A 14022-nucleotide genomic window follows, 5' to 3' on the forward strand; every position below is an offset into this window, starting at 1 on the left:
GAATATCAATGTAGACAAGTGTAATGTGCTGCGAATACATAGAAACATAGATCCCTTATCATTTAGCTGCAAAATAGCAGGTCAGCAACTGGAAGCAGTTAATTCCATAAATTATCTGGGAGTACGCATTAGGAGTGATTTAAAATGGAATGATCATATAAAGTTGATCGTTAGTAAAGCAGATGCCAGACAGATTCATTGGAAGAATCCTAAAGAAATGCAATCCGAAAGCAAAGGAGGTAGGTTACAGCACGCTTGTTCGCCCACTACTTGAATACTGCTCAGCAGTGTGGGATCCGTACCAGATAGGGTTGATAGAAGAGACAGAGAAGATCCAACGGAGAGCAGCGCGCTTCGTTACAGGATCATTTAGTAATCGCGAAAGCGTTACGGAGACGATAGATAAACTCCAGTAGAGACGCTCAGTAGCTCGGTACGGGCTTTTGTTGAAGTTACCTTCACCGAAGAGTCAAGCAGTATATTGCTCCCTCCTACGTATATCTCGCGAAGAGACCATGAGGATAAAATCAGAGACATTAGAGCCCACACAGAAGCATACCGACAATCCTTCAAAACGAGACTGGAATAGAAGGGAGAACCGATAGATGTACTCAAGGTATCCTGCGCCACACACCGTCATGTTGCTTGCGGAGTATGGATGTGGATGTAGATGTAGATGTAGATGTAGATGGATACGGATCTAACTGGAGATTAACAAATTGCAGTGATTTCATGCGAAAGACCAAGTAACTTTTTCTGTTTTCCGTCGTTCCTTGTTGTTGTTGTTGTTGTTGTTGTTGTCTTAAGTCCTGAAACTGGTTTGATGCAGCTCTCCATGCTACTCTATCCTGTACAAGCTTCTTCATCTCCCAGTACTTACTGCAACCTACATCCTTCTGAATCTGTTTAGATTATTCATCTCTTTCCCTCCCTCTACGATTTTTACCCTCCACACTGCCCTCCAATGCTAAATTTGTGATCCCCTGATGCCTCAGAACATGTGCTACTAACCGGTCCCTTCTTGTCAAGTTGTGTCACAAACTCCTCCCCAATTCTATTCAATACCTCCTCATTAGTTATGTGATCTACCCATCTAATCTTCAGCATTCTTCTGTAGCACCACATTTTTAAAGCTTCTATTCTCTTCTTGGTATATATGTATGCTTTACTAACAGGCAACAATCGCTGTCGGGTTAAGAACCATTTATCTAACATAGTTCAGGAGATATGACATAATAAACAATGATATGTGTGAAAAACTGGTGCATTATGTATGACGTTTAAATTTCTTATTTCTGTGCTACTAATTGTATTCGCAATAAATTTCGCAGGCGGTACTCATTTATAGCGCTAAATGCACCTACAAAAGTATGTCACGGTACCACACATAGTTCAGGAAATATGGCATTATGAACACTGAGGTACGCGAAAAATTGCCGTTTCTACATGAAGTTTTAATAAATTTACTTTTTACTTCTAATCGACTGGTACAGTCGAGTCAAGGAAAATCTTTCACATTCCAAATGCGCAGCGCAAACGGCTGTAGGCGAAAACAGTAACTGCCCACAGAGCTTTGAAGAGACGTCGGCACAGAGACGTTAGTTAACAAACTTACGTTGTAGACACGCAAGCAGCTGCACCCAATGTACAGAAACTGTTCGGGATGCTGTACTTAACCTTCGCGCGTGATGCATATTTCTTAGTATGACTGTTTCATACTTCCAGAGGTGTTTTCACGAATACATGGAAATGAAATTTTTCCGATATTTCACTACAAACGCAGTTCAATTTAGGGTTCCATACTTATGTCTGTAAAAGCGGGACACTTATAGAACAATTACTTTTGAATACATTGTGGGAGTGAACAGCGACCAATGTGTTACAAATATTTACTATCAAAAACAGTCTTGATCACAATTTATCTATTACAGTGAGCGGTTTCGACCACTACTGTGGTCATCTTCAAACTTACAAGTCTTGCACAAAGCTTTAATTAGAGGGCTACATACATTAAAGAAAAGACATAAAGCTACAAAACGATGAATTACTAATGAGTAAGAACCTCCTTCTGGTGGTAAATCGCTATTGGAGATACTAGTGCACGTCTTACAATAATGGAGGCTCCACCCACTTCTGAGCAGCATACATAGCACACGCCCATTGGGCATTCTGATCACAATAGCCATACATCAACACGATATCGATCTTCTCCACAATTGGTAAACGGTCCATTTTAACACGGGTAATGTATCACGAAGCAAATACCGTCCGCACTGGCGGAATGTTACGTGATACCACGTACTTATACGTTTGGGACTATTACAGCGCCATCTACCAAAAAGCGAAAAAAGTGGTCCAACTAAAACATTCGTATTTCTTTACGTACTACACGAATATGTAATAAAAAATGGGGGTTCCTATTTAAAAAAAAAAACACAGTTGATATCCGTTTGACCTATGGGACCGCTATCTAGCGTGCCAACCATAGCGCCAACTGGTTTCCCCCTTCAAGCTAGACGAGTTATATTCTTTGTAGTTTTTCGTTTGACGCTTATTTCGTGAGAGATTTGGCCCGGTCACTATCAGTGGACCACCCTGTATAAATAAGTTTGTATGAAAATCTCAGTGCGCGTATCATTCACGCTCTTTTTTCTTCGTTTCAGTAGAAAATTGAGAAAATGAATAGATACCCAGGCGATGTCGAGTTGGTCATATAGTGCAATAATAAAAGGAAGACTGTAGGAAAGAGCGAGCACACAACTGAATTATCTAATCGAGAGAGAAAATAGAAAATTCATCATCAGCAAAATAAATTTATGGTGATCTAACATAAACGGCGGTTCGTAGACTTGAGTGATATCTGTGCCCGAAGATGGGCGTCATATCAGAGAAAGAAACATCTGCGGGAAAGCGGGAAAGTGCGTGAGGCGCCCAGTGCGTTTGAAAAAACTGTTTAAAAGTGTGTGAATTCCTAAGGAACCAAACTGCTGAAGTAATCGGTCCCTAGACTTACACACTACTGAAACTATCTTATGCTAAGAACAACATACACACACCCATGCCCCAGGGAGGACTCCAACGTCCGGCGGGAGGGGACGCGCAAACCGTGACATGGCGCCTCGAACCGCGCGGCCACTCATCGCGAAAAGTGCGTTTGAAACACGAGTCGAAGCTTTTCAGGATATGACAAGATCCGTACCTCACTGACGCGTCTACCTAAGTCGCATGTGCGCACTGCTTTAGCGGTCTTACCGTGGCTGGTGCATAGAGTGGAACTGTGTCCCGACAACTTCACATCCGTCAAATTAAGCCTGAGCTGCTGCAGCAAAAATCAGACGATGACTGTCCACCCTAAAGCACAGCATTTCTGGCGTGCATCACACCTCGGAGGAAAACTGCGTAACGTAGAAGTAAATATCCTCGGAGTAGTGAAGCAACTTAAATCACTTAATAAAAGCAAGTCTTCTGGTTCAGACTGAATATCAATTAGGTTCTTTTCGGAGTATGCTGATGCATTAGCTCCATACTTAACAATCATATACAACCGTTCGCTCGACGAAAGATCCGTACCCAAAGACTGGAAAGTTGCAAAGGCCACACCAATGCTCAAGAAAGGTAGTATGAGTAATCCACTAAATTACAAGCCCATATCGTTAACGCCGATATGTAGCAGGATTTTGGAACATGTTGTGTTCGAATTTTTATAAATTATCTCGAAGAAAACGGTCTATTGACACACACCCAACATAGGTTTAGAAAACATCGTTCCTGTGAAACACAACTCGCTCTTTATTTACATGAAGTGTTGAGTGCTATTGACAAGGGATTTCAGATCGATTCCGTATTTCTGGATTTACGGAAGGCGTTTGACACAGTACCACACAAGCGGCTCGTATTAAAATTGCGTGCTTATGGAATGTCGTCTCAGTTATGTGACTGGATTTGTGATTTCCTGTCAGAGAGGTCACAGTTCGTAGTAATTGACGGGAAGTCATCGAGTAAAACAGTACTGGTTTCTGGCGTTCCCCAAGGTAGTGTTATAGATCCTTTGCTTTTCCTTATCTGTATAAACGATTTGGGAGACAATCTGAGCAGCCGTCTTCGGCTGTTTGCAGATGATGCTGTCGTTTATCGACAAATAAACGTATCAGAAGATCAAAACAAGCTGCAAAACGATTTAGAAAAATTATCTGAATGGTGCGAAAAATGGCAGTTGACCCTGAATAACGAATGTGAGGTCATCCACATGAGTGCTAGAAGAAACACGTTAAACTTCGGTTACACGATAAATCAGTCTAATCTAAAGGCCGTAAATTCAACTAAATACCTAGGTATTACAATTACGAACAACTTAAACTGCAAGGAACACATAGAAAATGTTGTGGGGAAGGCTAGTTAAAGACCGCATTTTGTTGGCAGGATACTTAGGAAATGTAACAGATCTAAGAAGACTGCCTACACTACGCTTGTCCGCCCTGTTTTAGAATACTGCTGCGCGGTGTGGGATCCTTACCAGGTAGGACTGACGGAGTAAATCGAAAAAGTTCAAAGAAAGGCAGCACGTTTTCTATTATCGCGAAATATGGGAGAGAGTGTCACAGAAATGATACAGGATTTGGGCAGGAAATCATTAAAAGAAAGACGTTTTTCGTTAGGACGGAATCTTCTCACGAAATTCCAACCACCAACTTTCTCCTCCGAATTCGGAAATATTTTGTTGACACCGACCTACATAGGAAGGAACGATCACCACGATAAAATAAGGGAAATAAGAGCTCGTAAGGAAAGATATAGGTGTTCATTCTTTCCGCACGCTATACGAGATTGGAATAATAGATAATTGTGAAGGTGGTTCGATGAACCCTCTGCTAGGCACTTAAATGTGATTTGCAGAGTATCCATGTAGATGTAGATGCACATTTCAATCACAGGAGAATGGTCTAAATTTTCTCCATTCTGTGATCTCCGAGCACTATTGCCAGCTCCCACCCACAGTTAAAGTGTATTCGCCAATACGCACGGAGAATTCAGTGAGCAGACAGAAGATAAACATATCCTCCCGGGAAGGACTCTTTGTTCGGAAGCTCTCGGGACTTCGTCTGGGGGATTAACACAGCGTTTTCTCTTAACCTTGTCCAGAAGAGAAATCCTAGACATCCATTAAACAGGGTTTCCGCTGGCACGAACTTCTTACACATGCATCGCACCCACCACCACATATGGGAACACCCTACCTGCACGCTGCCATGCCAACAGGGCGCAGAAGCTAGGTACTGTAAGTTGGAAGGCGTTCTACTTGCTCGCACGTTGTCGCTTCCCCCACCAGCGCCTACGAGCTTCAGCGAGTGGCGATAGGTGTCTCCTCTGGTTCGTTCGGCATACAGAGCCTGTATAGGGAGTGGCCAACCGGACGATACGGCGGCCATTTTTCTGCCAAACTGCGGGCGGGACTTTTGAATGGCCAGTAGAAGACAATATGACGAAATCATTCGTTAAATGCCTTTCTTTACAGCTGTAATATATTCTAAGTAGCCTTCTACGTACAGCACAGGAGTTTTTGATACAGTGGCTGTAAAAATTATTCGTTACTTGCATTTATCTCCTTTAAAGTTCGTTTACTAGACATATTGCAATGAAAGTAATGTAAATTAAAAAATATAGTGTATAGCATTTGTTTTGTATCGGAAGTGCATAACGCTAAAGATTTAACGTACCTGTATTACGTCAGATGAATGAAAGTCGTAAGCAGTTGTTTACTTGTGACATGCAAAAAGTGTGAGACGTATTAGTACTTCTTGTCACGTCTTCAAACTTTTTGCATGTCAAAAGTAAACAACTGCTTACGACTTATACTGAATACCTCTCATAGATAACAAACGAAAGAGATTACAAAAATCAGGTAATGTTAAATGTAGGCTAGGCTACTGTAATAACGACGAAATATAACAAGAAAACTACCGTATCCTTCTACCCCACAGTAAGTAGGCCTATTAAAAACTGTCTGCAAGAGTACCTACAATTATTTACTACGAATAGTGTTTCAGCAACCTCGACAACTGCGGAAAACGTGCTTACAACTTGCCTGCGTCAACAGTCAAGCAATAATACTGAAACCAAAACAATGCCTAGTGTTCTGATTCGGAACGAAATAAAGTTTGACGCTATAAAGTCGAATGAGCATGGCTCAACAATTACAGGAACTTTCCGTTTCCAGCAAGGACAGTCAGATATTGGCTTCAGAAAAGCTTGCGATGCTACCAGTATGCACGCAAAACCTAATTGTTGTTGTTGTGGTCTTCAGTCTTGAGACTGGTTTGATGCAGCTCTCCATGCTACTCTGTCCCGTGCAAGCTTCTTCATCTCCCAGTACCTACTGCAACCTGATATACAACTAAATCTAACATGCATGCACAACGCATAACAAGTCTCTCAATAATTCAAATACCTATTAATCGTTTCCAAAAGTCCTCTGAACTTCAGTTCAACTCAAAAGCACGGCGAACATAGGAAGCACGAGAGACGTTGGGTGCCATTTTTCTGCCTAAGCTAATCAACCAATCACGGGCAACTTCACCTGTGGCCACTCTCTCCCTATACATGCTTTCTAGTTCGGCATTATATATATATATATATATATATATATATATATATATATATATAATGCTGAAGATTAGATGGGTAGATCACATAACTATTGAGTAGGATTGGGGAGAAGAGAAGTTTGTGGCACAACTTGACTAGAAGAAGGGATCGGTTGGTGGGACGTGTTCTGAGGCATCAAGGGATCACAAATTTAGCATTGGAGGGCACCGTGGAGGGTAAAAATCGTAGAGGGAGACCAAGAGATGAATACACTAAGCAGATTCAGAAGGATGTAGGTTGCAGTAGGTACTGGGAGATGAAGAGGCTTGCACAGGATAGAGTGGCATGGAGAGCTGCATCAAACCAGTCTCAGGACTGAATATATATATATATATATATATATATATATATATATATATATATAGAGAGAGAGAGAGAGAGAGAGAGAGAGAGAGAGAGAGAGAGAGACACTTGTTATGCGTTGTGCATGCATGTTCGATTTAGTTGTATATCGTTTTTAGTACGTAATTAGCGTTTTCGATCTTAAATACGAGTTGAAAAAATGAAGCATTTTGTGATGAAGTCGGTGGGCCTAAATGTTTGAAGTAAACACGTTAGTAATTGTACAGTATTGTTTTTGACATCTGTAATTCGTTCTGCAGAAGTTCGTAAACGATGCCAGGTTGTGCTGCATTCGGTTGTTCCAATAGAGGCGAAGGTGGATTTCGCATGTTAGCATTTCCACACAATGAAGAAAGACGAAAGCAGTGGGCAGTCGTAGTCAACAGGGCTGTCATAAATCAAACAGGAGCCTTGTGAAAACCAACCAAGTACTCTTATCTATGCGAAGAAAGTAGTTTTTGCTTTTTACCACATATAAAACAACTTGCAATATACATAGTTAAATTTGAAAATAGACCTGTAAATTGGCTGTGTGAAAATTATTATAACACATTATTCTTATAAACAAAGGCATTTAACGAATGATTTTGCCATATTGTCTGTGCTTTTGATTCAGTGAATATGTACTCCACTACTGGCCATTCTAAAGTCCCACCCACAGTTTGGCAAAAAAAATGGGCGCCGTATCGTCCGGTTGGCCGCTCTCTCCCTACACAGGCTCTCTAGTTCGGCAGCACAGGTCTAGTATCATTTGTTTATGTAGGTGGAAAATTAGCGTCACGCCAAAATAATAGGCTTAGTCTTAAACTAAGTAAATACTTTCGACAGCAGCAAAACGTTCTTAAACAGTGTGATAGTAATAACATTCCAGCGTTCTGCAACTCCTTATAATCATTTAAATAAATAAATTTGTAACAGAGTAACACACTATCATATGAAGTGATGAAATGGATTAAAAAGTATTGAAGCTGAGTGTGTGTGGACTTCCTGGCGTTCATATTACTGCAGAAAAGTCAATACTGTAAAGGTTTTCATTTTATTTCAGTATAAAGATAATTTTTTGCTTCAGCGTTTGAGTGTAAATCTCACAGTGAAATGAAAATTTGCATGTTTACAGTTTTTAAACTGCTCTCGACTTTCAAAAAAATGGTTCAAATGGCTCTGAGCACTATGGGACTTAACATCTGTGGTCATCAGTCCCCTAGAACTTAGAACTACTTAAACCTAACTAACCTAAGGACATCACACACATCCATGCCCGAGGCAGGATTCGAACCTGCGACCGTAGAGGTCACGCGGTTCCAGACTGAAGCGCCTAGAACCGCACGGCCACGCCGGCCGGCTCTCGACTTTCATTAAAAGCTTGTGTGAATACAGTAGGGTTTGTACTGGCGCTATCACTGAGTAAAGAGAGTTCTGCACAGCAGCACAAAGTTTAGTTACAAAATTAACTACTGAACCGGTAAAAAACATACATTTATAGAACCTGTGGCCTATCAGAACGTTGACTAATTTAGAAAATGAAAACGAAGCTGAACTGCTGAGGCAAAAGCCTTACTTTCCTATATACCTTCAGTGTATTGTAGATTACACAAAAACTTCCAAATAATGCTGTTCGGATTGCAATACTTGTATTCCAGTGACTCCAGATGTCAGATATTTCTATGTTGCTTATAATTTAATGCGAGATGCCACGGTATCTTGCATACTTGTACTAGAATTTTGTCCAGAACTAGAAATAATGGTTAAAAATCTTGAAAACTGATTTTGTTCATTTGAAAATGATGGTCAAACGAAACTGTATTTGATGTTTCTAAACAATTCCTACGAGATGCCCATTTCAATATCCAACATTTATGGGTCTGTTTTTTCTTCGTCAATGTCACTATAAGCTCTTCCGCTAAGAAATGCCCACCTCCCGCCCGAATCATTCCAGCTGTTGTCATCATGAAATTGGTGTTAACTAGACGACTTATATTAGAAGAAGGATTCAGAAAGGCAAACCTACGTTTCTAGCTTTTAGAGAAAGCTTTTGACAATGTTGACTGGAATACTCTCTTTCAAATTATGAAGGTGACAGGGGCAAAACACAGGGAGTGAAAGGATATTTACAACTTGTACAGAAACCAGATGGCAGTTATAGGAGTCGAGGGACATGAAAGGAAGGCAGTGGTTGGGAACGGAGTGAGACGAGGTTGTAGCCTCTCCCCTATGTTATTCAGTCTGTATATTGAGCAAGCAGTAAAGGAAACAAAAGAAAAGTTTGCAGTAGGCATTAAAATCCATGGAGAAGAAACAAAAACTTTGAGCTTCGACGATGAGATTGTAATTCTGTCAGAGACAGCAAAGGACCTGGAAGAGCAGTTGTCTTGAAAGGAGGATATAAGATGAACATCAACAAAAGAAAAGCGAGGATAATGTAATTTAGTCGAATTAAATCGGGTGATGCTGAGGTAATTAGATTAGGAAATGAGATACTTAAAGTAGTAAAGGAGTTTTGCTATTTAGGAAGTAAAATAACTGATGATGGTCGAAGTAGAGAGGATATAAAATGTAGACTGGCAATGGCAAGGAAAGCGTTTCTGAAGAAGAGAAATTTGTTAACATCGAATATAGATTTATGTATCAGGAATTCGTTTCTGAATGTATTTGTATGGAGTGTAGCCATGTATAGAAGTGAAACATGGACAATAAATAGTTTGGACAAGAAGAGAATAGAAGCTTTCGAAATGTGGTGCTACAGAAGAATGCTGAAGATTAAATGGGTAGATCACATAACTAATGAGGAGGTATTGAATAGGATTGGGGAGAAGAGAAGTTTGTGGCACAACTTGAATAGAAGAAGGGATCAGTTGGTAGGACATGTTCTGAGGCACTGAGGCATCAAGGGATCGCCAATTCAGTACTGGAGGGCAGCGTGGAGGGTAAAAATCGTAGAGGGAGACCAAGAGGTGAATACACTAAGCAGATTTAGAAGGATGTAGGCTGCAGTAGGTACTGGGAGATGAAGAAGCTAGCACAGCATACAGTAGCATGGAGAGCTGCATCAAACCAGTCTCAGAACTGAAGGCCACAACAACAACAATAGTTTCCGAATTTTTCTTTTGTTTCCTTCACTGCTTGCTCAATATAAATATTGAATAACATCGGGGAGATGCTACAGCCCTGTTTCACTTCCTTCGCAACCACTGCTTCCATTTCGTGCCCCTCGAGTCTTTAACTGCCATCCGGTTTCTGTACAAATTGTAAATAGCCTTTCGCTCCCTATATTTTACCCCTGCCACCTTCAGAATTTGAAAGAGAGTATTCCAGTCAACATTGTCAAAAGCTTTCTATAAGTCTACAAATGCTAGAAACGTTGGTTTGCCTTTCCTTAACCTTTCTTCTAAGGTAAGTCGTAGGGTCAGTATAGCCTCACATGTTCCAGTATTTCTACGGAATCCAAACTGATCTTCCCCGAAGTCGGCTTCTACTAGTTTTTCCATTCGTCTGTAAAGAATTCGTGTTAGTATTTTGCAACTCCCCCCCATGAACCATGGACTTTGCCGTTGGTGGGGAGGCTTGCATGCCTCAGCGATACAGATGGCCGTACCGTAGGTGCAACCACAACGGAGGGGTATCTGTTGAGAGGCCAGACAAACATGTGGTTCCTGAAGAGGGGCAGCAGTCTTTTCAGTAGTTGCAGGGGCAACAGTCTGGATGACTGACTGATCTGGTCTTGCAACATTAACCAAAACGGTATTGCGAACGGCTGAAAGCAAGGGGAAACTACAGACGTAATTTTTCCGGAGGACATGCAGCTTTACTGTATGATTAAATGATGATGGCGTCCTCTTGGGTAAAATATTCCGGAGGTAAAATAGTCCCCCATTCGGATCTCCGGGCGGGGTCCTACTCAGGAGGACGTCGATATCAGGAGAAAGAAAACTGGCGTTCTACGGATCGGAGCGTGGAATGTCAGATCCCTTAATCGGGCAGGTAGATTAGAAAATTTAAAAAGGGAAATGCATAGGTTAAAGTTAGATATAGTGGGAATTAGTGAAGTTCGGTGGCAGGAGGAACAAGACTTTTGGTCAGGTGAATACAGGGTTATAAATACAAAATCAAATAGGGGTAATGCAGGAGTAGGTTTAATAATGAATAAAAAAAATAGGAGTGCGGGTAAACTATTACAAACAGCATAGTGAACGCATTATTGTGGCAAAGATAGACACGAAGCCCATGCCTACTACAGTAGTACAAGTTTATATGCCAACTAGCTCTACAGATGATGAAGAAATTGATGAAATGTATGATGAGATAAAAGAAATTATTCAGGTAGTGAAGGGAGACGAAAATTTAATAGTCATGGGTGACTTTAATTCGTCAGTAGGCAAAGGAAGAGAAGGAAACATAGTGGGTGAATACGGATTGGGGCTAAGAAATGAAAGAGGAAGCCGTCTGGTAGAATTTTGCACAGAGCATAACTTAATCATAGCTAACACTTGGTTCAAGAATCATAAAAGAAGGTTGTATACATGGAAGAATCCTGGAGATACTAAAAGGTATCAGATAGATTATATAATGGTAAGACAGAGATTTAGGAATCAGGTTTTAAATTGAAGGACATTTCCAGGTGCAGATATGGACTCTGACCACAATCTATTGGTTATGACCTGTAGGTTAAAACTGAAGAAACTGCAAAAAGGTGGGAACTTAAGGACATGGGATCTGAATAAGCTGAAAGAACCAGAGGTTGTACAGAGTTTCAAGGAGAGCATAAGGGAACAATTGACAGGAATGGGGGAAAGAAACACAGTAGAAAAAGAATGGGTAGCTTTGAGAGACGAAGTAGTGAAGGCAGCAGAGGATCAAGTAGGTAAAAAGACGAGGGTTACTAGAAGTCCTTGGGTAACAGAAGAAATATTGAATTTAATTGATGAAAGGAGAAAATATAAAAATGCGGTAAATGAAGCAGGCAAAAAGGAATACAAACGTCTAAAAAATGAGATCGACAGGAAGTGCAAAATGGCTAAGCAGGGATGGCTAGAGGACAAATGTAAGGATGTAGAAGCTTATCTCACTAGGGGTAAGATAGATACTGCCTACAGGATAATTAAAGAGACCTTTGGAGAGAAGAGAACCACGTGTATGAATATCAAGAGCTCAGATGGCAACCCAGTTCTAAGCAAAGAAGGGAAGGCAGAAAGGTGGAAGGAGTATATAGAAGGTTTATACAAGGGCGATGTGCTTGAGGACAATATTATGGAAATGGAAGAGGATGTAGATGAAGACGAAAAGGGAGGTAAGATACTGCGTCAAGAGTTTGACAGAGCACTGAAATAACTGAGTCGAAACAAGGCCCCCGAAGTAGACAACATTCCATTAGAACTACTGACAGCCTTGGGAGAGCCAGTCATGACAAAACTCTACCAGCTGGTGAGCAAGATGTATGAGACAGGCGAAATACCCTCAGACTTCAAGAAGAATATCATAATTCCAATCCCAAAGTAAGCAGGTGTTGACAGATGTGAAAATTACCGAACTATCAGTTTAATAAGTCACAGCTGCAAAATACTAACGAGAATTCTTTACAGACGAATGGAAAAACTAGTAGAAGGCGACCTCGGGGAAGTTCAGTTTGGATTCCGTAGAAATGTTGGAACACGTGAGGCAATACCGACCCTACGACTTATCTTAGAAGCTAGATTAAGGAAGGGCAAACCTACGTTTCTAGCATTTGTAGACTTAGAGAAAGCTTTTGACAATATTGACTGGAATACTCACTTTCAAATTCTGAAGGTGGCAGGGGTTAAACACAGGGAGCGAAAGGCTATTTACAATTTGTACAGAAACCAGATGGCAGTTATTAGAATCGAGGGGCATGAAAGGGAAGCAGTGGTTGGGAAAGGAGTGAGACAGGGTTGTAGCCTCTCCCCGATGTTATTCAATCTCTATATTGAGCAAGCAGTAAAGGAAACAAAAGAAAAATTTGGAGTAGGTATTAAAATTCATGGAGAAGAAGTAAAAACTTTGAGGTTCGCCGATGACATTGTAATTCTGTCAGAGACGGCAAAGGACTTGGAAGAGCAGTTGAACGGAATCGACAGTGTCTTGAAAAGAGGATATAAGATGAACATCAACAAAAGCAAAACGAGGATAATGGAATGTAGTCAAATTATATCTAGTGATGCTGAGGGAATTAGATTAGGAAATGAGAAGCCTAAGGTAGTAAAGGAGTTTTGCTATTTAGGAAGTAAAATAACTGATGATGGTCGAAGTAGAGAGGATATAAAATGTAGACTGGCAATGGCAAGGAAAGCTTTTCTGAAGAAGAGAAATTTGTTAACATCGAGTATAGATTTAAATGTCAGGAAGTCGTTCCTGAAAGTATTTGTATGGAGTGTAGCCATGTATGGAAGTGAAACATGGACAACAAATAGTTTGGACAAGAAGAGAATAGAAGCTTTCGAAATGTGGTGCTACAGAAGAATGCTGAAGATTAGATGGGTAGATCACATAACTAATGAGGAGGTATTGAATAGGATTGGGGAGAAGAGAAGTTTGTGGCACAACTTGACTAGAAGAAGGGATCGGTTGAAAGGACATGTTTTGAGGCATCAAGGGATCACAAATTTAGCATTGGAGGGCAGCGCGGAGGATAAAAATCATAGAGGGAGACCAAGAGATGAATACACTAAGCAGGTTCAGAAGGATGTAGGTTGCAGTAGGTACTGGGAGATGAAGTGGCTTGCATAGAATAGAGTAGCATGGAGAGCTGCATCAAACCAGTCTCAGGACTGAAGACAACAACAACAACAACAACAACAACAACATTTTGCAGCTGTGGCTTATTAAACTGATTGTTCGGTAATTTTCACATCTGTCAACACCCGTTTTCTTTTGGATTGGATTTATTATATTCTTCTTGAAGTCTGAGGGAATTTCGCCGGTCTCATACATCTTGCTCACCAGATGGTAGAGTTTTGTCAGGACTGGCTCTCCCAAGGCTGTCAGTAGTTCTAATGGAATGTTGTCTACTCCCAGGGCCAGAAACTA

General features: G+C 40.8%; 1 protein-coding gene across 3 annotated transcripts in view; it reads right to left on the reverse strand.

Annotated features, from left to right (window-relative positions):
* Positions 1-14022, reverse strand: part of LOC126291993 (uncharacterized) — a 177248-nt gene that overhangs the window by 145698 nt on the left and 17528 nt on the right. For 2 of the 3 annotated variants that reach the window (XM_049985767.1, XM_049985765.1), the window contains exon 1: positions 5235-5261. The exons of the other annotated variant lie outside the window; for it this stretch is intronic. In XM_049985767.1, coding sequence (XP_049841724.1) covers positions 5235-5248 — 14 coding nt within the window. In that variant the 5' untranslated portion in view covers positions 5249-5261. Of the gene's footprint in view, positions 1-5234; positions 5262-14022 lie in introns of those variants that run through there. 3 annotated transcript variants of the gene reach the window in all.

Source organism: Schistocerca gregaria, chromosome 9 (genome assembly GCF_023897955.1).
Source record: "Schistocerca gregaria isolate iqSchGreg1 chromosome 9, iqSchGreg1.2, whole genome shotgun sequence".
NCBI classification, from domain to species: Eukaryota; Metazoa; Arthropoda; class Insecta; order Orthoptera; family Acrididae; genus Schistocerca; species Schistocerca gregaria.